At 36.8% G+C, this 24,565-nt stretch overlaps 2 protein-coding genes and 1 long non-coding RNA gene across 5 annotated transcripts; all 3 read right to left on the bottom strand.

Annotated features, from left to right (window-relative positions):
* Window positions 1–1,080: 1,080 nt before the first annotated feature.
* On the bottom strand, window positions 1,081–2,852 carry LOC126789077 (uncharacterized). Its single transcript, XR_007671477.1, has 3 exons — window positions 2,624–2,852; window positions 1,971–2,051; window positions 1,081–1,254 (listed from the first exon to the last, which is right to left on the bottom strand). It is a non-coding gene; the product is annotated as an uncharacterized LOC126789077 (long non-coding RNA).
* Window positions 2,853–3,685: 833 nt separating this feature from the next.
* Window positions 3,686–13,213, bottom strand: LOC126788782 (uncharacterized). 3 transcript variants are annotated; one of them, XM_050514807.1, is made up of 10 exons: window positions 13,096–13,186; window positions 12,776–12,930; window positions 12,639–12,741; window positions 12,167–12,273; window positions 11,933–12,001; window positions 9,565–9,680; window positions 9,393–9,447; window positions 6,119–6,239; window positions 4,225–4,367; window positions 3,686–4,129 (listed from the first exon to the last, which is right to left on the bottom strand). In XM_050514807.1, the coding sequence occupies exons 2-10, from the start codon at window positions 12,908–12,910 to the stop codon at window positions 4,028–4,030; spliced, it is 951 nt and encodes a 316-aa protein (XP_050370764.1). In that variant the 5' UTR covers window positions 12,911–12,930; window positions 13,096–13,186; the 3' UTR covers window positions 3,686–4,027. The 3 variants fall into 3 exon arrangements, with proteins under 3 accessions (XP_050370764.1, XP_050370753.1, XP_050370757.1); XM_050514796.1 differs by having other exon boundaries at window positions 3,708–4,129; window positions 12,829–12,930; window positions 13,096–13,213; XM_050514800.1 differs by having other exon boundaries at window positions 3,709–4,129; window positions 12,639–12,723; window positions 12,829–12,930; window positions 13,096–13,213.
* Window positions 13,214–13,799: 586 nt separating this feature from the next.
* Window positions 13,800–17,115, bottom strand: LOC126788490 (C-type lectin receptor-like tyrosine-protein kinase At1g52310). The gene is made up of 5 exons (XM_050514487.1): window positions 16,992–17,115; window positions 16,863–16,905; window positions 16,045–16,470; window positions 15,378–15,948; window positions 13,800–14,478 (listed from the first exon to the last, which is right to left on the bottom strand). Exons 1-5 carry the CDS (start codon window positions 17,052–17,054, stop codon window positions 13,947–13,949), a joined length of 1,635 nt encoding a protein of 544 aa, XP_050370444.1. The 5' UTR covers window positions 17,055–17,115; the 3' UTR covers window positions 13,800–13,946.
* Window positions 17,116–24,565: the final 7,450 nt, after the last annotated feature.

Here is a 24,565-nt window from a genome sequence, read left to right as displayed (position 1 = left end):
CCAACCAGCACATAGAATCACAAACATTTAATAACGAATTCATAAGAGTTTAAAAGTTTGATATACGATCGGTATCAAAACAGAAAATAAAACATAAACTAATATATACATGTGATCAACCAACCAACACATAATACACCACCAAAACAAATCATATAAGGCTAACGAAAATCAGATTCTAGTCCTCATTTAAGAGTCATGCCGAGACACTATCATGAATAACTAAGGTTGGATCATGCACTTAAGGTCATAAGCAGTAACCTAAACACATAGACACTTAACACATTCAACTCTTGCCAAGCGGCATTCATTGAAATTTAACATACTCATCCTACCATGCAACTCTAAAGCCACGCATATTGAATTCATTAAGCATGTCACCTACTTAACCAACAATCATGCAATTTCAAAAATCACATAAAAAAGATAAACATGTTCATAGCACAAGTCTTTAATCCAACAACCTAAATATCATGCTACGTACAAACGTATGCATAACATATAGATATCTAAATCATGCAAGAGTAGTACATGACATAAACCGAAAATCACAAAACCAAAACTTGAAATCGCAACTTTATATAAATCAAATCAAGTTTACAAAGCACAAATCGCATACACAACCAAGAACAAAAAAAAGCCAAAAACCGAGATAAATATAGAGAGAATCGTGGACTTCTTGTGGTTTCTAAGCGAATGGACTTCTTCACGAGCGTATTTCGAAGCTAAGGGGTGATGAAGAGTGAAATCGGATTTAGGGTTCTTGGAAGGAAGGTATGTGTTTGGGTAGAGCCTTGGCTAGTAATTGCACAAGGTTGATGATGATAAACAATGATGTTGTGCCTCTATATATTGGAGTCAAAATTAGGGGTGGCACTCGGTTCATTCAGTTCGGTTTTAGACCAAAACTGAAAACTGAACTGAATTTAAACTTCGGTTCAGTTCAATTCAGTTCGCGGTTTCCTATGGCTAAAACTGAACTGAACTGATCAGTTGCAGTTCAGTTTTTTTTTCGGGTTTTTTTTCCGGTTTTTATTATATATTTATGTTATAATAAATTATAAGCATAACAATTACAGATAAGGATTATAGAGCTTCTAAATTGGAAGTTAAATTACATTTCAAGTTAAAATGGTAGCACAATCATGAGTACTAGTAGAGGATGATTTCCTCTTCAATTCCTTCATTATGAAAGGTCGCTTTCCTCTTCAAAATAGTGTCGGAATACTATGCTACAACGCTTAAAATCTTATCCTGCAAAAGTCACAATAACATTTAAATTACTCAATGAATAGCATTTTGATCATAGTAGCAAAAACCAATTCAACGAACCAACTACTAATGTATATATGCATGTTCAGCACATTAGTATTTTAATTATGGTGGCATTACTAGAACAACAAATTTGAATTAATACAAGAAAGTAAACTGGGGTATAACATATATAAAATAAGTGCTACACAAATAAACACAGCAATCATGGAACTTATTAGCCAAGAATGTGGATTATACCTCAGTAGGGTCTGAGTGACAGAAAGTAACAATAGAGATGAAACCTTCAAAATATTATCTCAGCAATTTGGCTACTCAAAGTAACAGAAATCCAATTCTATGTTAGTACACTAGTCCAGATAATACAAGCAAACATTAAACCTAACAATTCATACCTATAACAAAGCCACAGACTTTATCCTAATTAATCCTACAAGTACTCTATAACCAATGTAAATCAACATTAAATATAAAACCAAACAGACTCCAAATAATCAGTAGACAAATCCCAAAATCAGTATAATCAAACTGACAAACATATCTCTCATTCAATGGATATTATGGACTTGCTCGATCATTATCATCCATCTATTGGACCAATATTTAATAGAACAAAATGGTGATGTTTTTGTACAAGAAGAGAATACAAAATTACGAAACAAAGAGGACTAAACTAGAATACATTGAAAACTTCATACCTCCCCTTTCCATGAGATACTGTAAGTGATCCATCATAATGTTGAAGTAGCAAATGTTTGCAATAGCTTACAATATTGCTCCTGAGAAAAAAAGAAGTAATCAATTGCAAACAATAGTTGCGAAACATAATCAGCCTAAACATGATCAGCAAATAGTCACAAGTTCAACCTATCCCAACGTTCTTCACTCTACCTAACTCATTCACTACAAAACCAACCTCAACATGCTCCACTCGCAAATCTCTGCACCTAGAATTCACATCGTTCACCTAATTCAGTTAAGTATTCACTACTCTATTATATCTTCATTTTACTGTATAAGCTGCAAGTAAACACACACCATCATAGAAAAATATGTGCAGCATATAAATTCAAACATAACCACATCAGAAACTAACATTCACACAAACCAAAATTGCCCAATTCCAAAAAACCCTAATCTTGAGCAACCGCTACTTCTCAAAACCGAAATTTTTCAACCGCGAATTACCCAAATTGAGACAAAATCAAATCCAAAGTAAGTAAAAGGGGTCAGGAAATCAAAGAACTCCGCCAGAAAAAAAAATTCAGAGAAATACCTATTGAAATTAGATTCAAGAACAAACTAAACAACAAAACGAGAGAGAGAGAGAGAGAGAGAGAGGCAACCATACCTGATATTGACTCGATCTGGAACCAAGTGTGAAAGACGATGACTTTGCCATATAGATCTTCAAGTCTCTTTCTAAGATCACCAAATCAGATTTGGATAAGAAAGAGAAAAGACGATTGGGGCTCACCGAGAGAGAATCGCGACCGGACGGCGTGGCGTCAAGTCGTCGACCATCGGCAGACTGAGCGAAAGGGTTCGGCTTGAGACCTTGAGGCGCCTCAGACTCTCAGAGGCTGCGAAGGGTTTTTTCACTCATCATATATACTATGAACAAACGACGCCGTTTTACTTCGTTTTGATATGTTCGGTTCAGTTCAGTCGATTCGGTTTGGTTTGGACCTAGAACTGAAACTAAATCGGATTTATTTCGGTTTTTTCAGTTTTTTTCTTTTGGTTCGGTTTTTTCTTTTGGGTTCGGCTCAGTTTGCGGTTTTTCGGTTGGGAATACCACCCTCAGTCAAAATAGCCTTCATGTCGTCCCAATTAGGAGATAGAATCGGATTGGGAAGCTGAAATCTTCTTTGATATGGACTTTGATTCTTTTACTTCAAATCCAACTTGATGTAGGAAACCAAATCTAATTGAGAAAAACACATAGGGGTTGCACGACATCTCTCCTTCTTCAACTAGGAAATAGCTAGGCCGGCCTCTCCTCTCCTTATCCAACTCGGACATGACTTCCTTGTCTCACTAGGAATGCATTACGACATCACTACTCCTTGTCCAAATAGGATTTGTCTTTCCTGAAAATAAATCAACGATTAAAAAATAGGAAAGAATGAAAATAGGAAAGTATAGTCCTAGTCGTGTAAGGAATCCTAACTCAGTAAGGATTTCTAACACTTAGCACAATTTCATCATCAAAACATCCAAATTCAGCATAGCTCTACTTAGACACAAATAACAAATATGAACCTAAAACAACTAAATAAGAAGTAACAAAACATAAGAATATGATATACATACATTAAGAACGTCACACTTTGTGCTCCTATCAATTTGCCATCAAATAGAAAAAATCTATCTAAATCTGATATTATCCAGTTACGTATCTTTGAACCATTCCTATCATGATTGCCAAGCATATCGAAGTGCCTTGAGCATTCTGGAACACTTATGGTCATACTCTTTCTGCTCTGCTAGAGCGTTTGCTTTATGAAAACACATGTTTTTGAGGGGAGTATACGTTTACCTAGACATATCTAATGTAAAACCCAACTACAGTGTGTTAACAAGAAAAAAGAAGGAAAAAAAGGAATTTAATGGAGAGACACTGCACATGTTCAGAGGCTACCATATACAGGTTAAAATAAGTATTCTTAATTCACCACTAGTTATATTTCTCAACCAGATTTCTTGTACAATATTACATATGGACAGCAATGTTATAAGAGACTTGAATAGATCATTTTGCCAATAGATTGTATGCCGGTAGATCTTTAACGCTGGATACATCTTCGAGGGCAAGCTCACGCTCTAGCTGAGTTCTAGTAGACTTCATTACATCCTGAAAATAACATGACATATGAAATCAAAACTTAAGGGTAACTAAGATTGGGATTGAACACAAAAAAGAAAAGAAAAAGGAAGTGTATTGATTACATTGAATTCCATATACGAAGCACGCTTTGCAAGCCACTGAGCATCCATCATTTGGAAAGTTACACAAAACAGGTTGTCAAATGCCATTTCATCTTCTTCGAGTAGTTGTACGAATCGGATTCCTGCCATTGAAGTTGGCTTTGCTGCAAGATAAATGCAACGAATTTAATATTATGCATCCTTATAACCGAAGAAAATAGTAATCTTTGAAACTTTTATCACCATAAAGTTAACAAAACAAAATATTTTTCATAGATACTTCAATATCAGCAAAACATAAATGAAACATGCCTATGAAAATAAAATGAAGTTGATTAATATAATTCTTTTTCCAAATCATAACACCAAAATGTTTATTCAGGTGCCATAATGACACAACAAGAACGGAAGGACTGACACTAGAACTGCCCATAAAATCATGATGCCAGGGCTGGAGTTCACATAGAAAAAGGGCAAGTATACCAAACCCTACTCCAAGCCATGCCAAAAAGGAGACACCACATTAATAACTTCCTATGGTATGGCACTATGGCAGTAATAAAACTAGGGGGCAGGTTATCCGAGTAATAACGTTTTAGCAAAAATGAGAAAAGAATGAACCATCACAATTGCCAAAAGTAGCAACACAACAAGATATAGGTATAACAGCAGGAGTCCAGCCTTGCCAGGATTAACACTAGGAAGAAAGTCAGCAACAAAAGGAAGACTATGCGCACTGAGAAAAGACTAAATGGGGAAACCAGCAAAACACCGACGAGGCCACTCAGTTTGCCAATCGTGCTGCTGGTGTTCACACAACCGAAATCGTATCACTGATATTTAGACTGCCACCTTCAAAGGGAGACCCTCATCCCATCAACTTTGACTGGAGATGAAAGAAGTGGAAACCACAATCGAGGAGAACAATCAGCACCATACAGCAACTAAACTAATACGACCTGTGAAGGAGCATACCCATGTCTGGAATTCACTTAGCTAATACACCCTAAACTGATTGATATATAGTCTTAAAAAAGACAAAGCCACCTAATTAAAATTAAGAATTGAAGCAACAACTTTCCACACATCAGAATACAATGGAACATAGCAAACTTGCTAAACATCAGATTTCACTAAAATATAGCAAGCCAGCGATCCTGCTCTGAGATGCAAACCTCCCCTGCCAAAGCCACCTTATCAAAGCTAAGAGTTGAACAAACAACTGAACAATAACTTGCACAGAGAGAGAGAGAGAGAGAGAGAGAGAGAGCTTCAGTTGGCCGATAGCCCCAAACAGGAGGAAGGAACCATGAAACACAGCAAAAGGTTGACAGGGCCAAGTCCCAATGTGCAACAGGGACCCCAACATCAAGCATAGGAAAACACAAAACAGAAGAACTGAGTGAGAGGCGACCATTATCGCAGGAACCTTAACAAGGTCCTCGCCTGTGCTTCCAGGACAAGAGAGATAGAGATCTTCAGTTCTAATTTGGTGTTTTACTTTCTGAACTACTTTTAGCTTTAAAGTCTAAATACAAGGTCAAAATAAAGCATTAAAATTTCTATAATATTTGTCCACTCTTAGAAACATCATCAAAATCACAGAACATCAACCATATCACCACCAAACAGATCCTTGGATGAAAAACATAACAGCTCAAATTGCAAAAAGAACAAAAAAAGAAAAAAAAAACTAAATTTTTTTACATAATGGACACTGTAAATTTTACATATAGGTATAAAACTCTGACACTACAATGTAAAGTGCCTTTAAGATAAGTAATCTAACAGAAGATAATCTGTAAATAGTAAGTTCAACTGAGAAAGTTAGCCTGCTACGATGTAAAAAATTTCCTTAGACACACTTATCTTATCTGAAACATTTACAACCTTCAGATAAGCATTTATATATTACCTGATTGAAGATCCAACATTTGTGCAAGGACAAATGAAACATTAATGCCAGCTACAGCAAAAGGATATTCCCACTCAGCTCGGCTACCATCTTGCTTGTGCAACAATCTATGGAATAATTCCTGTAGAATGATAAATTTCGGATATTAGTAACCCTTCATGGCTTGAGGGTAACACAATCTAAACCAAATATTTAATTGGATATCAGACTGCCACTATAGTCTTTCAAGCCTTTTTCCAAGAAAGTGCATGTGTGCATTCTCATGATGCATGTATGGATACGGGGTGCATGATACGGTACATGATACTTGGATTTAAAAAAAACATACGGAATATATTTTGGATTTTTAAAGTATTAAAATAATATATAGTATAATAAACATTAAATAATATTAATATTAGTAAAATAGAAAATGCACCACCAAAAGCATCTGTCTTTGTCATTGGCATTAGCCATGAATATAGTGTGGGACTCCCAGATTATATTGGTGGCGATGCAACAAACATAGAACAATATCTGCCTAAATGGCAAACACCCAAAACAACAGGTAGGTTGACTTGAAGATATGATTAAAACAACAGCTGACACAGAGCAACCATAATAGAATTCTTTTGGAAGCTTAGCAAGCACTCTGCGCAATTAGAAAGAGGCCCCAAGTATTCAAGTTATAGATTGCAGACCAGCACCAATCAATGGCACTGTATATTTATAATTTGTCAAAAAATTTAGTCAGTAAGCCAACATGTGATATGTTACCTCAACTCTGGTGTACCTACCAATATGATACCTCAACTCTGGTGTACCTACCAATATGATACCTCAACTCTTAATCGTACCAATGTGATACCCAGACTTTAGTATTGCTATCATTGAAGTACTTCCGTCAATTTTTTTCAACTTCTCCGTCATCTTGGTGACGTGGCAAGTACTTGAGGCCCACAAAAAGAGTTAAAAGACAAAATTAACCCCATCTGAGAGGAGCAATGTTTTTCCCGCCCTTTACCTTGAGAAAGACACCCAACAATTCCAATTTTGGTGCAAATTTTCCCTCTCTACTCCTTAATTTATGTCTCTTATCTAAACTAAAGAACTACCGCCAACCAGTCGACCACAATCTGATAAAACCTAGATCAATCTCATTTTCTATTTTTACCCTAGCACTTTTTAAACTAACAGAATAAATATAGAAATTTATATGGAACATCTCATTTCCACAATCTCATAAGAATATAGAAACGCATAACTTAACGAAATTCAAATACATTTTTAAGTACCATTAGTTCTTACAAGCAAAAATCATGGCAGATCAACATAAAAGGTGGCAACTAATGGTACTTAAACATGTATTTGAATTTCGTTAAGTTATGCGTTTCTATATTCTTATGAGATTGTGGAAATGAGATGTTCTATATAAATTTCTATATTTATTCTGTTAGTTTAACAAGTGCTAGGGTACAAATAGAAAATGAGATTGATCTAGGTTTTATCAGATTGTGGTCGACTAGTTGGCGGTAGTTATTTAGTTTAGATAAGAGACACAAATTAAGGAGTAGAGAGAAAATTGGCGCTAAAATTGGAATTGTTGGGTGTCTTTCTCAAGGTAAAGGGCGGGAAAAACATTGCTCCTCTCAGATGGGGTTAATTTTGTCTTTTAACCCTCTTTGTAGGCCTCACGTACTTGCCACGTCACCAAGATGACGGAGAAGTTGAAAAAAACTGATGGAAGTACTTCAATGATAGCAATACTAGAGTCTGGGTATCACATTGGTACGATTAAGAGTTGAGGTATCACATTGGTAGGTACACCAGAGTTGAGGGACTGTTGGTGAAAAAAACTCTATGAATAAAAACAACAGATGGACACAAAGTGAGGCATGTAGAATTTTTTTGGAAGAGTGGAAATCGAAGGAGGCCCTTTAGAACACAGACTTGCACCAAATCACTCAACAATTACAGTATTTTATAAAAAAATAAAAAATAAATAGTTTTTCCTATTTTCCAGTACATGGATTAGGAATAAGTCCCTGATATTATCATTCCAGTTGAACTCCTTTTTAGGCAATCAATGTTTGTTCTCATAGCAATGATAGCATCCTATACAGGCACCCTATTCCAAAGTAAATCTTCACAACTATATCATATGTTGTGGCTTATTCCAAGTCACCATACCTCCTCAACACACACACACACACACACACACACACCAGACTTCTCGCATCTATCTTCACATTTTCCTATTGTCTAGGTACAGTATCCTTCTAATTACAGAATCCGCCTACCCCTCCTCGACAGTTTCTAATTTTACTCATCAGACTTAGTACCATTTGGGCCAATGTTGGAATCTGAAAGAGGGAAAAATAATATAACAGCTTAACATAAAATGATTCAAAGATGGCCTCATATCAAAACAAAATTTTGTAATAAACTATACCCTCCCTCTAAGCACATGTCCTAGGAGAAAATACTGATGGACGGGACTGTAGTTTATAAAAAACGGAGTTCCAATTCCAGCCTCCCAGTTAAAATAATACACTGATATTATATCATATATATATATATAATACATACATATATATATATAAATAATAATAATTACCAAGTGAAGAGTTATATAGAATACTCAACCCAGAAATTTTTGTAGCACAAAACTAAGAAGAAAAGTAAAAATATTGTTAAGACTTGTCACCAAAACAGAAACTGAGAAGGCAGAGGGTTAGCTTTGGTAATTTAAAAGACAATCTTGTTAATAAATTTAAACCCAACAACCCAGCCAATCTCAGCGAACAAAGAAAATACATAATCCCTTTAACTTAATGTTGTGGCGCGACTCTGCAAACTGACCCTTTAGGTAAGGACCAACAAAATTTTACAAAACATGCTCAAACAATTTTGCTCATCATAGAGAAAAGATATGGTATCATCTACAGATTTTATATGACAGAATCTCCACTTCACTACCCACTAAACTGGAACCTGGGTCAACTCATAAACACAAAAAAGCTCAAGTTTTTTTATATGCAGTAAATAAATGTCACATGCAAGTCATAAGACCAATTTTGGACTAGGAGTCTAGGACACGTGCTTGCAGATTAGTACCTCACAAGACTAATGAAAGGGTCATCAAACATAATGCATTTAAGATGAGGATAAATCTCGTTTGAAAAGAAAAAAAACCATGGTCCAATTACAAACATTGAAACTTAGGTTGCAAGCTTCATTAAACTTATAAATCGCCTTTCATAGACAAAGACATCAAGTTTAAAGGAGAACAAACCGGATATTGTTCGGCAAAAAAGATAAGGTTCTCCAGTGATATAAACCCTCCACCTCTACAAATAAGGTTGGTATTTCTTATTATCAATTGATTCACAGTAGAAATCCAAACAAGAAGTAACGAATATATGCAAATCAGTCAATGTTACTTCCATTGTTTGTCATTGACGTACCTAAAATCTGTCGAAGGGTCTGCTCCTTGCCAACCCATCTCTTTCCAAAGCTCAGATTTAAGAGGCGGGAGCTCCCTATCTGGATAAGCCAACCTCCATAATTGTTTTAGTGCATCCTGCAACCCACATACTATCTTAAAAAGTGGAATTAAATATAAGAGTAAATATTCCAGACAATTAAAACAAAGGATAAAAAAAACAGCATCAGCTGCTTAACCTATGAGAGAAAGGAACAGCTCCAAGATTAAGGATAAAGCAACTTAGACAAGTCACTTTCATCATAAAGTAAACTCAAACAGATCACTAAGGGCAACTGAATTTAAACCCCAACATGCAGACAGTCTCACAACGCTACCCTCTTATGACACGACCTGCTGCTTCCAATAATCTTCCATACCTTTCAACCAAAATGACCCAAAACAGGTTGCACTCAATGAAACCACCAACCACGTTTGAATACGAAATTTATTTTACTGGGAACAGTTTTACATAAAAATTTGATTACGAGATTTGGGAACATTCATTTATTTTTTTAAAATCCAATTTAATGAAATTAATATGCAAAAAGTATACCATGCGCTTGTCTCATTATGCCGAGATCTTAGTGCAAGGTGGATTATTTCAAAGCTTCGTAAATATAATAAAACATATGGTATGAGAATTACTCTTTCATGGCCAAAGGGGTTGATGATTAATTGGTCTTGATGTATACCTCAGCAGAGAAAAGATTACTACTTTATACCGACAAGACAGTGATATGCTATATTGCGGAAAAATTCAGGTCATGACATGTTTTCAACATGAAAATATAATCTATAAATCATTTTTAAAGAAAAAAAATAGTTTGGTCCAGTTGGGACATGGGGTGACTTGCATACCAGCAACAAATTGAATATTAATACTAACTTAGCATACCAAAACCCTAGTATCTCTTTTACTGGTCCAGCTGTCTGGGTTTGATATCTTGAAGGTAGAGTTTTTAAATCGTGATTATAGCCTTACAAATTTTAAAACTAAACCCTGATTTGTGTTGTAAAAAGTAAAGTTAGCACAGAATGTGTTAGACAGTCCATATGTCGACAATCATGTCATATGAGGTGTCAAAAAGTGAGTCAGCTGACAAGTATCAGGACCGTGCAGAAAGTGTCAGTGCTACAGAAGGAATTGTATAAAGAAAAGATCTGTAGCAATAGAGTTTTAGAAAAAATAAAGCAATAGAGAGCGAACGGAGCAGAAAATAGAGATAGGCTAGGAGAAAAAAAACAAGGCACCAAATGTTCCTTAGAATTTTGTTCATTTCCAATCTGTCTTTGCTTAGAATGGGTAGACAAATTTAAACACTTTGGAATCGTACACGAACAGACGACTCATTAATTCATTAGACCTCAATTAGTAACATAAGACCCTTGGAGTGTGAAGACAAGATACATATCTCATGATTAAAATAGATTCTTATAGAGAACTGAAATTTGCACTCCAAATTTTACAATTCACACTTCATATTTTCTATTTTAGTGAGTTAAGCGTTTTGTCTTTAGTGACTTGAACTCTGTCTCTTTGTATAAGAATCTACTCAAAAAGGAAAGGAGGAGTGCGAATGGTAAAAGTGAGAGTGCGAATTTCAGTTCCCTTCTACATCTCACTATGTTCATTGATTTACTTACCTATTATCTATTAAGATTTAGACTCGTAGACATGAAAGGGTTAACGACTCCTAGTCTTCCCAATAAAAGGTATATCTTTTCTGACGGAATAGTGCACTACTTCTCACTCCATTCTTAGGTCCTCTGCATCTTGCAATGACTCACTGATTTACATTTTTACTATTTAATACAGGGTATCTATTTTATAATGGATTACTGGCTACAGATTGAAGACATCTTAGTAAATCCCCACTGTCTTCAACTTAAGAAACCTTTTCTGTTGGCAACTGCATCTATACCTGGTGAATGAGCAAACAAATGCACGAGAATAACTGTGGTACTGCCACGACACACAGAATATGAAGCAAGAACACACTTCCTTGCATTATACATAAAATTAAAGGGTAGAAAAAAGTATATGAGAAATAATAATAGCAGAGACAGCCAAATCTTACTTGACTTAAAACATCTAGTTTTATCTTTCACAACAGTGAATGTCAATGGCATCTAGATGTCCACACAGACACACACACAGATAAAAATATCAATTATCAACACTGTCAGAATGTTAATAAATATTCTTTCGCACTTTTTTATGATATCTGAAAATTATATTGAGAATATAACAGTACGAGGATTGGAAAACATAACCAGCTTAGACCTAAGTCTTTATTTTTCAACGCAATAATGTAACATAAAGGATGGAAATTGAAAAGAAAACCTACTTGATGCTCCACACGAGAACCATCGAAAGGAACTTGAAGCCTTTGTTGTAGATTTTTGAGTCTTACTTCCTAGATATTCATAATTTGCAATACGCACAAGTCAATTACGCAAGAATAATAATGTTTTCAAGTACATCATACAGGGAGCCTAACACACACATATCTTCTTTCTCTCTGATTCATCTAAAGAAATTATAAGCTTCGAGCAATTTAAAAATTAGATCGCCGACATACTTGCAAGGGAGTACGGGTTGGTGCAAGCAGCCTACTTTTTGGTCCATTTTTTGTAGCTGAGGTCAAAAGCCGTCCAATAAGTGATCCAGATCCCAGGACAATATTTGCTGCAGAGACTCAATTAAAAAAAAAGGTTAAATGAAAACCAGTGTAAAACGGCATAAGAAGCTTCTTATTAGTTTTTACAACGGTGAACTTCCTTTTAGGTAGCTAAAGACCAAGTCTGGTTCCTTGTTTCATTTAATAAATAGTTCAACACTAAGTAAATAACAGATAAATCTGACTGGTGTAGTAAAAAGAATCTTATTAGCCATCATTATTTCTTCTTATTTAACTGGTCTCATTATTAAGTCGGCGCTTTGTGAGCAGATTGTATCACTGGGTCACAAGAAGGAACAGTGGAGATTTCTATCATATCAATGTCTCATGTTGTATGATATGCCTATCTTGATGATAAAAGAAATGTGTATACCTAACCACCGAGCCCACTGCGCAATCAACTGAGAAAACAGTAAAGCCCAGTGGAGTTGCTGCAATCTCTGCTCATCATTCCAGATCTCGGCAAGTGCGGATTCCTATAACACAAGCAGAACAAATTTATCAACACGCAAACGGCCAAATATCAGGGTTTCCGAGTAGAGGCTCATTAAGATCATCCAAACCTGACGCCTCCTCCAGATGCTCGTGCCTTTTTCCATCAACATCTGCATGATGAAGCCTTCTCCTCAGAGTCTTCGACGTCATCGCCTCCTCCTTTCGCACACCTGCATCGTTCAATCAAATCACTCCATGAGCAAGAAGCACTGTGTGTTCTAAGCATTCAGATTTCCATCAAAATTACTACATAAAGTTTTACATCATCGAATCAGCTCTAATTGCATATGAACAAGGTTTTGGGGAATTAAAAGAAAAGAAGGAACAACTCTTACCGGAGCTTCGGCGAATCGAGTCTCTAGAAGACTTGGGATAACTTAATCTGAAAGCAAAATTTGAGATCACTTCAGACCAAAAAAGAAAAAGAAAAAGAAAATTGCTTGTTTGTTTTTTTTGGTCAAGAACACAACGGTCCCTTTTATCGATTCTGGGCTTTAAGCGGAACGAAACCGAGGTTGCGTGTAGCCGGTGTAGGGAAAAACAAAACAAAAGAGCAAATTATATTATATAATTATATATTTAAAAAGTTACTATTTTCTAAAATTGTTTAAAGTTCATTGAGTATTTTTAATTAGATGAGATGACTTTTTTATAATTGAGAAATAAGTAGTATTTTTCTTTTAATTTATGATGAAAAATGGTACAATTTTATAATTTGACCTAAAGTCTTTGTCAAGTTCAATACGAAACTTAAAAAATTGATGTATATAAATGCCACGATATACATTTAAAAAAAAAAACAATGCCACGATTTAAATTAACCATAATAATTCATCAAAGTTCCTTTTGTTTCGAAACTTGCAACACTAATTTCTGCTCAAGCTGAAGAGGTGTACTAATAAGTATTAGAGGTACACAGCTATATTTTAGGTGTAATAAGAAATAGAGGTGCATTTAGTCATTTTGGAGGTGCAAATAGTACCCCTCATAATTATACTGTAAAGAAGAAGAAAAAAACCTCCAAAAACACGCGGGCCAAATAAGGTGATTCATATTAATTACTAGATAACTGACTGTTTGCATCTATTGCATCTAAATAGCTAGCTAGTTAGTGCTGAAGACTAACTGGGAATCAAAACCCCAAATTCTGATTTCTTGCGCAAAGCAATAAATTCTCAAGTTAAAACTACTTAAGTATGGGAGTCTGGGCTATCTGTTGAAGTTGATGAACAACATGAGACATTCTGGGGCGCATTGATGGCACATGCTGTGTACAGGCATAGACAAGGTCGACCACCTTCTGAATCACACTGGCCTCTGGAATATCTGATGAAAAATAACTTATGTGTGGATCCAGGAGATCTGGGTACCGGTGAGCTTGCACAAGAGGCGTCGCCCACTCAAAAATACTCTGCCAACCGACCGAATCAACAGCCTGTGCAGGCACAGGCCTACGTCCGCTTACAATTTCAAGCAGCAGCACTCCAAAACTATAAACATCACTTTTCGTAGTAAGCTCATTTCTGTACAAAAACTCTGGAGCCAGGTACCCATATGTGCCACCAGCCATTACTGTCCTCTCATGCATCACTTCATATGGTACAAACTTTGAAAGACCAACCCCCATCAGATGGGCTCCAAAATCTTCATCAAGAAGCACATTACTAGCACGGATATCACGATGCACAACGTGGGGCTTAACCTTATCATGTAGGAACCTGTTGTAAAACAAAATACGTGGGAACAACAGTTAAACAAAAATCAGCCTGCATCTTATTATCCCAGCCAGACAGTCTCATAGGCTGAAGCTTCATAAGATTTACAACAGAATAACCTTTAAGGACAAGCAGTAATGATCAAACCTTTGCTACAATCTTAATAATAGTGTAAAACAAGAGAAACTGCAGTACCAGTTCACTCATAAATTTTCCAAATTTGGCATGTTTCTCAATATATCGATTGTTTTGCTTGCATAATGCCTCTATTGTAAAAACTTCAACAACAATATATGTTTTTTTACCCAATTCAGGCCAACAGAAAAAAAGTTTTTGCTCTGTAAGAACACTAAGTTTAAGCTCCCTTTTGCATATTTACCAATGGAGGATGCTAGATATACCTACTGACAACAGAACAGCCTAAAGAATATAGAAAGTATGCACTCTAGTGCATAGCATCCTTGTACATTGAAATGATGGTCACGTGATGATGAAAATATATTTCATGAAACTGAAATTCTTTAATATAAAAGGAGATAAGTAAAACACTCTCATCTCAAATATATTCTAGAAAAAGAACAAAAGAGATTGCTCATGAAGCAAGAAGATACTACATGTCAATGATGTCAGAGTATGATGGATGACAAATCAGAAACTAAATACAATTTCCAGACAACTGTAGCAAATTAGCAGTCGTATGCTAGAAAATGGTGTAATTTATAGTAGGGATTCCAGCGTTCATGTGAACAATGACAAGACCACCTTGGCAGAATTAACTAATCATAAGAATGCCTTAAACGTTCGATCTAAAGCCATTAAACCAATAAAAGATGACACTGGATGAATGCATTCCGATATTTAATGTCAACGTTAGAAAAGAGAAAAAGTAAAATGGAACTTACGCAATTCCTTGAGCAAGAGTCGTCGCAATTTTCATCCGCATCACCCAATCTAAGCTTCGACCACCCCGTGGTATGTGGTGTAGCCATCTATCTAAGGGACCATTAACTATAAACTCATAAACTATATAACGGTCACCGTGATCATAACAGCAGCCTTTAACTGACACCAAATTTGGATGATGAAGCTTTGCAAGCCTTCCAATTTCAGTATAAAATTCCTTCTTCCTTTGAAAACTAGACTTCTTTAATCTCTTCACCGCTACCCTTGAACCATCAGGTAGAAGCCCACCATATGTACCTCCTGTCTTGGCATCTCCCAAAAGACGGTTTCCTTCACTGAAATTCTTGGTAATAGACCGAAGTTCTTCTTTCATGAACACTTTCCATGATGGAGGGACTAATGCAGTAGCTGCTGGATTAGATAGTTTGCGAGAACGTCGGCGCTTCTTACTACGCTTGTATGCAAGAAGCCAAATCACTACAGCTAATGTCGTGAAAAGGATCAGCCCACTAACAACTCCAAGGATGATAAGATATTCTCTGTGGCAATGCATGTGATAACATCTGTTCCCTGAAAAAAACAAAAAACAAAAAAGGACCAAAATTATAATTAGCTTACTAGGAATTGTAAGATGAAAGCATAACATAATTTGGCTGTGGCTTTTACCTAAATCAGCCATGCATATAAATGCATGAGACGTGTGGCAAGTCTCAACCAAGAGTGATTTAGATCCATTAGCCACCAAAACACAAACATCGACAGAAGTATTGCTGTGACAAGACAAATTACTGCATACGGATTGAAGGGGTTTTCCAGGAAAGAGAGACATGTTCCAGTATGAACTGTTATCAGACCAACTCCAACCAAGACCAGTGGTGGTATTGACACCTCTGCCTCCAATCCAACAGCCAGTGATGGTTTCAACACATAGGTTCTGAGCAAAGGTCAGTTCTTGAGATGTAGCTGGTGCTGCTAATTGTCCACTAGAATTTTCACAATGGGTCTCTGACTCATTCCACGATTTGGGGTTTCTAATATAAGCGAAGCATTTCCGCTTACCAGGGCCAAGAATCCAACCCTTGGGGCATGGTTCTGTTGAGAGAGAATAACAATTAGTAGCTTGACACAAAATGTTTGACACAACTTGAAATTATCAGCGGCGTATCAAAATGGGTGTAAACTAGTGCAAATATTGACGAAACATGCCTACATTACAATAATTTCACAACTTTAATTAAAAATATACACTATGACTTGGCAACTGTTCTAGATACGTTCATTAAAACTCGATTTCTCTTGATTCCATTGTTTGCAGATGTTTGAGGAAACAACAACACTGATGGTATGTTTCATCATCTTATGAAATCAAATCACAGGTCTTCGGCCTAAAAAAATCATTTTTGTTTAGAAGTCTTGCCTGAAAATGCAAGTCGAAATAAAACAAACTCTGAAACTAAAAATATGAATTAGAGAGTTAGTCAGACCTTTACTTGCTTCAGTTCCAGAATCCACTGAATCAGTGTGAACCTAAACAAACACCAGTAGAACAGTGTGGCTTCAGTAACAAGATCCCCAAATCTGACTTGGAGGAAAATGAAACATATGAACTGTACCTTATCTGAAACACACGAACCGCAGAAAAGCAGAAGCAAAACCAATTGCAGCTTTCCATCCATGGGAACCCTAATGTTTCTTAGCACGACCAGGGCAGACCCAGCAGACCCAGAGGAGAGAAAGCAAGAAATGAAATGGTTGGGGAGGCATAAGGGTTTGCTGTGAGCTCTAACTATGTGGGTCAGCCCATTCATTCATTTTGAGGGGTCCCAACATTAACGACTGGTTCTCTCTTATTTTGCTTTTACAGTTGCTCTCCCTCCTCCTCGCTCACCAACCAAACAGACCCTCTATTTAAGTCTCCTTGTTCTCTTCGGGTGATTGGCACGGCCCAAACCCGATCAAATATGCAGACCAAACCTTGACCAAAAAAAATAGGCAGACCAAACAACAAAATTTCCCAACTGTTAACGGTCGGTGGAGGTTGAAGTTCGGGTATTTGCAAAAACGCCATTGGGTCGGGTGGGGTGTTGTTTGGTGTGGTCTAGGTCGGGTTTGGGTGTTTTCCGAAAGGGGGAGCTCTCAATTCTCATCGACGCCAATCATTCTTCAAACTACCGAAGTTCTTCCTCAAAAAGCTTTTAAAGCTGACATCATCCAGAAAATGCGATTGAGGAAGTATCTTCAGTTCGAGCTTTTTGTCTATGTTCAATTGGGCTTATCAAACTTATCAACAAAGCATCAAAATTTTGACTGCTGGTAGTGTTTTTAAAATGGGTTTCGTATTTAGGTAGAACACAACCCAGAACAAACAAAGACAGATAGAGAAAAGAAAACTATGTTAGGGGTGGGTTTTGGATTCGAATTGGATTTCGTTAGTATATTAAAGAAAATTTAGACGATTGAATTTCCCTTTTTTGGGTTTGTTCAATCTTGGGTTTCATTGATGCTCCATAAATCTCATGTTTTGGAACTGGGATTTTGGTTCTGTTACGTTATTATGTTTCAAGAATCTGATGTGATCGAATATCATTTTGTTTTTCGATTTCGGATTAGGATTTGGGTTCGGTTACATCGTTTTGTTTTTTTATTAAGGATTTGAGTTGTGTTGTTTGCAGCTATTACCTTGTGGAGAAGAGGAAACCCATTCGATAATGGAGATGTTGATCAATAGAAGATTCCGTCGTACCTGGAGATTTTGATCTTGGATTTCTTTTGGTTTTGGTTTTGGATGATGTCAGGTATGTCAGTGCTCTTCGTCTCTACTTTCTTCTTTCTTTTCTCTGTGTTTTGTATTTCACTATGAGTTGGGGTTTGATTGAGTTTTTTCATTGACCACTGAATTCGGTGGGAGAAAGAAAATGACCATAATCAATCCGAGCATTAGGGTTAGGATTTACCATGAAATGATCAATATATATATATATATATTGTGGACTGTTTGTTATTATATATATCACTGTTTGTTATTAGACATACTACCCATTATATGAGGTCGAAGACTCTTTGTTATTAGACATATAATTTTCAAACTATTTCTGAAATGAAAGTTGGCTAACCCAATCTACCTTCGGGTTGGGATATATTAACAAAACATTTTGTTGCTTGAGCTAATATGATTTTCAATTTGTTTTCAGATTCTGCAAAAGGTTGAAAGGTAGAACATGTTGGGGATTCAAAGTATAAGGATCTGGTACCAAACTTGCAGGTTGGATTTTCAATGTTTTTAAATTATTGTATATAAAATCTTGCTGAATGAAAAAAAAACTCGCGTGCAAGGGCAACCTGAAATGAACTCAAGCATATTAGGTAATCCATTGGATTCATGGTCTAAAATAAATCTTGTGTCATACCATTGCTTTCTAATTATAGACACAATGGTGAACTATTAATAGTAAAGTTGTCCAAAAGTTTTACATATACAGTGGAGTAACTACTGCAACGAGATCAAATTTATGTGGTGTGACATACTATTGTGGGGTAAGATATGAATCGATAGAATTGATGCATGCGAGGTAATAGAAGAGACAAGGAAGAATTTATATCTGCTTAACACGTAGGGAAGGACTTTGTTTATGTTTGTATCTGTTTGTCAATTGTTCTCCTCCTTTGTTTGTTGTTATCAAATTGGTCCATGAGGTTCGTTGAATCTGATAAAAAACTAATTGCAAAGACATCAGTAGAGAAAAGTACCAATTCAGAATTTTCCAACATTGATCCTTAAATTTCAAACACATAGTCGATGAATGTTATTACATATTTTCTAGTATCAGTGCCTTCATGGTATTATATCTTCCTGTTTCTTTTTTTTAGGTTTGTAGTTTGTAATCTTCCATTACAGAAGGTTAGAAACTTAGAATACATAGGATATTGAAAGTTGCTAATATGCCTATATTGGCAGGTTTTGTGTGGCTGTTTTGAAATCTACCCTCCACTAAAGAAGGTTAAAATGCATAGATTGGTGAAGCTATATTCTTAACCAAATTTTGAATTAGTGCTTTTCTCAATTGTATGGTTGATTAATGTTGTTTGCTCATCACTGCCTATGTTTTTTGCTTTAATTATTTGTATCAGATTCAAAAGGCCTCATAGTTTTGATGATGAGGAAGGATAGTTTTTGTATTTTATTGTTTGTTATCTTTTGTTTTGATTGATCTTCATTCTAATTATATTTTTGTCAATGATAGTTAGTGCCTTGGGCAGGAGTAACTCTTATATGATGCTAACCACGGTACCGAACTCAAACAATTTGCTACTGGATATATATGATGCTTATGGATTCTTTATGCAGAGTCTTTAGTCATTCTATATTTGTGATTATTTTGTTTTTATATATCTATTGAATATGTTCTTCTGTCTTTCTTTTGTTAGAAATTTTTGATTGGCAAAAGAATAAAAGAATTGGATTTAGGTGGCTTGATCGATAATTGGATTTCCTGTGTTTATCATTCTAGCCGTTCACCTACGTATGTAAGCTCATGGTTGTGGTGGGTCTGGATTTGAGATGAGGTCGTATGGATTTGATTTTGTTACTACAATGTATGTTAGTCCATTTTTTGCATGCTTATCAATAATACTTTGATAAAGTATCAAATTATCGATTTCTTTGTATTGCCAAATAGATGCTCATCAGTTTTGTTTTAGTTGTATAAATTTAAGAGCTAGATTTCTATAAAACAGGGGTTTTAGGTTTAAAAAAAATCAGGGAATGTAAATTGCCCTGTATTTAAATATTAATAAGCAACCATCTAGAGATTTAAGTATGTCATTCAGGGCATTCATCTCCAAGATTTGTTATACTAATCAGCATCTGAAGATGATGATTTACTGTTGTTGAGTACAAGGGTCATGTCTAAAGTAGAAAGTGTTGTTATAAGCGCCTTTAGATCTTAATAGTTATTCGCGATATAAGCAAAGAAGAGTAAACAGAAACACACCAAAGTTATAGTGGTTCAGCTGAAGCCTACCTCCACTGTGATCTCTCTTGAGAGATTTATTAGTACTGAAGAATTTAGGTACAAATACTTATTGCAAACCTTAACCCCTCCCTATCTAGCTCCTATCTCTCTATTACCCTTAGCTCTCTTTTTAGGATTTCTGTCTCTCTGTCTAAAAACCCCCTGCAGCCCTATTTATATCAATAGGGGGCTGCTGATACAATATGGACTAGGATTACTAAATCTAACACAAATCCTAATAGAATATTGGAAGATATACTCTCCTAAAACACATAGAAAAGCTGTGTTAACTTCTTTCCTTTCTAAACCTGGATTTGATTACTGAATCCTAACTCTCCAACATGCATCAACGAGCCAAAAACACAACAATCTCCACCTTGGTGAGTTGATACCAAATGATTGCTGCAGCCTTCAGGATGTCTTGTATCTCTTGAAGTAACACTGAACAAACCTCCAAGATCATTCACCTTGGCAATACTCCTCTTGTCTCATCGCACCTCAAGTGAGGAGGTGCTCCACCACAACTCAGCATGTTGTGACACTAAGCAAGTTCAAGCAGTGCTTGAACTTCTCCACAGAAACTGGCTTTGTTAGACAATCTGCTGCATTGTCATTTGTGTGAACTTTCTCCACAATAATATATCAAGCTTCTATCCAATCTCTTATCCAGTGATAGCGAACATCAATGTGCTTTGTCCTTGCATGAAACACTTGATTATTCGCCAAATGTATGGCACTTTGGCTGTCACACTTCACTACCACACCTTCCTGGTGAATACCAAACTGTCCTGCCAGTCCATTCAACTAAATAGCTTCCTTAGAAGCTTCTGTCAACGCCATATACTCTGCATCAGTAGTAGATAGAGCTGTAACCGCTTGAATATTTGCTTTCCAGCTCACAGGCCCTCCACCACAAGTGAAAACATAACATGTTGTAGACCTTCTTCTATCTAAGTCTCCTGCAAAATCAGAGTCAACAAAACCAGCCACACAAGCTTCTTCTTGTTTTCTTTCAAACTTGATTCTAAACTGGCTAGTTCTCTTTAAGTACCTCAAAATCTACTTCACTGCTTCCTAATGACGCTTTCCCGGATTTGACATGTACTTAGAGACAACACTCAATGCTTGAGCTAAATCTGGTCTTGTGCATATCATTGCATACATGAGACACCCTACTGCATTAGCATATGGAACATTCTTCATCGCATCAATCTCCTTTTGATTTGATGGCTTATGCTCTGCACTCAGCGGAAAGTGTGCAGCTAATGGGGTAGAAACAACCTTAGCTTCATCCATGTTGAACCGTACAAGTACCTTCATAATGCACTTCTCTTGTGACAGCCATATTTCACTTGTGTTTCTATCCCTTCTTATTTCAATTCCAAGGATCTTCTGTGCAGCTCCTAGAGCCTTCATGTCGAATTCAGCCCCAACTTTTCCTTAAGTTTCTGAATTTTCAACATATCCTTGCATGCAATCAACATGTCATCTACATACAGAAGTAGTAGAATTACCTCCCCATCTTTGAATACATGGTAGTAAACGCAGTAGTCATATTGACACCTTGTGTAGCCTATCTTCAGCATGTATGTGTCGAAACGCTTGTACCATTGCCTTGGCGATTGCTTGAGTCCATATAGAGACTTCTTTAATCGACAAACCAGATTCTCTTTCCCTGTTTCGACAAAACCCTCCGGTTGCGACATGTAAATGTCTTCTTCGAGGTCCCCATGAAGAAACACAGTTTTAACATCCATCTGCTCAATCTCCATATCATACTGAGCTGCTATAGACAACAACAACCGTATTGAAGTGTGTTTGACCACCTGAGAGAAAATCTCGTCATAGTCCACTCCCTCTTTCTGCGAATACCCTTTTGCCACCAGACGTGTTTTGTACTTTATGGCATCATCATCATGTATTCATTCTTTCTTCCTAAACACCCACTTACAGCCAACAAGTTTTCTTTTTTTGGGTTTAGGAACCAGCTTCCACACGGAATTCTTATGCAGAGATTCCATCTCTTCTGCCATAGCACCAATCCAACGTTCCCTTTCTTCGCTTTCTATAGCTTCTTGATAAGTAGTTGGATCACCTTGACTAATGGTCAGAGCATGACTCACATCTTTTTCGGTTTCAAATCCGTACCGTTGTACCTTCTTTAAATTCCTCTTTGGTTTGTCAAGTGCTATGACTCGCCTCAATGGCTCAGGTTCTTGTGGGATGGGAGGATTTTGACCCCTACGTGGGGACTGCTCCACCTGAGTCCTAATTGGTGACTTTTGTTGCTGCTCTGGTTCCTCAATAGCTACTTGATCATTCCCTACTTGCTCCACCTGAGCTTGAGAATCTTCAACTGATTGTTTAGCTAATGATATCTCGATTGCTTCTTCATCTTTTTCAGCAACAATCATCTTATCCTCCTTACTATTAGCTTCTATATTTAACGGCATAGTCTTCTCATCAAAAACAACGTCCCTGCTGAGCACTCTTTTCTCGTTGATTATATCCCACAACTTATAACCTTTTACTCCTCTTTGAAAACCAATAAACACACATTCAAGTGACTTTGGTTCCAGCTTGTTTCTTTCATCCCTGGGAATATGCGCGTAGGCGCTGCATCCAAACACTCTTAAGTTGGAATAATCAACTGGTTTTCCAGACCATACCTCCTCTGCACACTTGAAGTTAATAGCCTTTGAAGGTGATCGATTAATCAAGTAACAAGCATGATTAAGCGATTCTGCCCAAAACTCTTCAGGCAACCCTGCATGAAGCCTCATGCTTCTTTCTCTCTCCAAGAGAGTTCTGTTCATCCTTTCTGCAACACCGTTTTGCTGGGGAGTTTTCTTAACAGTAAAGTGTCTTGTAATGCCTTCATCCTTGCAGAATTGTAAGAAATGATTACTTCTATATTCACCTCCATTGTCGCTTCTCAACACTTTGATTTTCCTACCCGTTTGGTTCTCGATTTCAACCTTCCACTCCTTGAACTTTGGAAAGACATCATCTTTTGTCCTTATAAAGTAAACCCAAACCTTCATTGAAAAATCATCTATGAAAGAGACAAAGTATTTGGCCTTACCCAACGATTTTGTTGATGCAGGCCCCCAAACATCTGTGTGAATATAGTCTAATACTCCTTTGAATTTGTTCTCACTGCTGCTCACTTTGAATGATACCTTGGTCTGCTTACCGAGTGTGCAATACTTGCAGAAGTCAAGGCTGCAACTCGTTATGCCTTCTAGCTTATCTTGCTTATGTAATTCTTGCAGCCCCCTTTGACTCATGTGTCCTAGTCGTCTATGCCAGAGCTCAGTCTTGTCTTCTTCCGTACAAACTGATGCTCCACCTACTATTGTAAAACCTGTGAGTTTATATATATTATCAGGCTGCAACACACTTTTCATGTAGACCAACTGACCCTTTCCAACTTTGAGCACTCCATTGTTACCTTTATGCCACAATCCTTCCCTATCCAATAGACTTAGAGAAATCAGATTTCTGCTCAAATGTGGAATGTGTCTGACATTTCCCAATGTTCTGACAATGCCATCATACATTGAGATCTTTACTGAGCTGATTCCCATGATTCGACTTGGTGAATCATTCCCCATCAAAACTGATCTGGTGTCCCTCTCTTCATATGTGTCAAACCAATCTCTGTGTACACACGTGAAATGTGCAGGCTGTGTCCAAGGTCCAATGTCTAGGCGCGCCGGAGCTGGCTGAGATTGCAAGGAGTTCTCCATCATCGCTATCATTCCCAATAACGACATTGGCTGACTAGGAGCTTCCTCTAAGCACCTGCGCCTTCTTCTCCTTCCATTGTTTGCAATTTCTTTTCCAGTGGTCGGGTGAACCACATATGAAGCAACCATCCTTCTTCTTTTCTTTGCTTTTTCCCTTGGATTTAGACCTGCCCTTGTCTTCAAATCCACCACCTTTACTCTTAGACCTTCCTCTCTCCTTCCCTCTAACACTCAGTCCTCGTGCTTGGGAATTATCTTTTTCCCTCTACATCCTGACATATTGTTCCAGGTTCTCACACACTCCTGCAAGTGTGATGGTCTCTTTGTTGAATATCATGGTGGTCTTGAAGTGTTTGAATGATGATGGCAAAGACTGTAGTAACATCATAGCCGAGTCCTCATCTCCCATCTTTGCCCCAACCT

This window comes from Argentina anserina, chromosome 1 (assembly GCF_933775445.1).
Source record: "Argentina anserina chromosome 1, drPotAnse1.1, whole genome shotgun sequence".
NCBI classification, from domain to species: Eukaryota; Viridiplantae; Streptophyta; class Magnoliopsida; order Rosales; family Rosaceae; genus Argentina; species Argentina anserina.
This window is presented reverse-complemented; position numbering and strand designations above follow the sequence as displayed.

Excerpts from the sequence above, each read along its gene's own strand:
- LOC126788782 (XM_050514807.1), bottom strand. The coding sequence starts at position 12,910 with ATGACGTCGAAGACTCTGAGGAGAAGGCTTCATCATGCAGATGTTGAT. Across the intron at positions 9,448-9,564 it reads GACCCTTCGACAGATTTTAG|AGGTGGAGGGTTTATATCAC; the intron begins GTACGTCAATGA and ends CCTTATTTGTAG. Across the intron at positions 6,240-9,392 it reads TTTTTGCCGAACAATATCCG|GAATTATTCCATAGATTGTT; the intron begins GTTTGTTCTCCT and ends ATCATTCTACAG.
- LOC126788490 (XM_050514487.1), bottom strand. The coding sequence starts at position 17,054 with ATGGATGGAAAGCTGCAATTGGTTTTGCTTCTGCTTTTCTGCGGTTCG. Across the intron at positions 16,471-16,862 it reads TGGAACTGAAGCAAGTAAAG|AACCATGCCCCAAGGGTTGG; the intron begins GTCTGACTAACT and ends CTCTCTCAACAG. Across the intron at positions 15,949-16,044 it reads TATATGCATGGCTGATTTAG|GGAACAGATGTTATCACATG; the intron begins GTAAAAGCCACA and ends TGTTTTTTTCAG.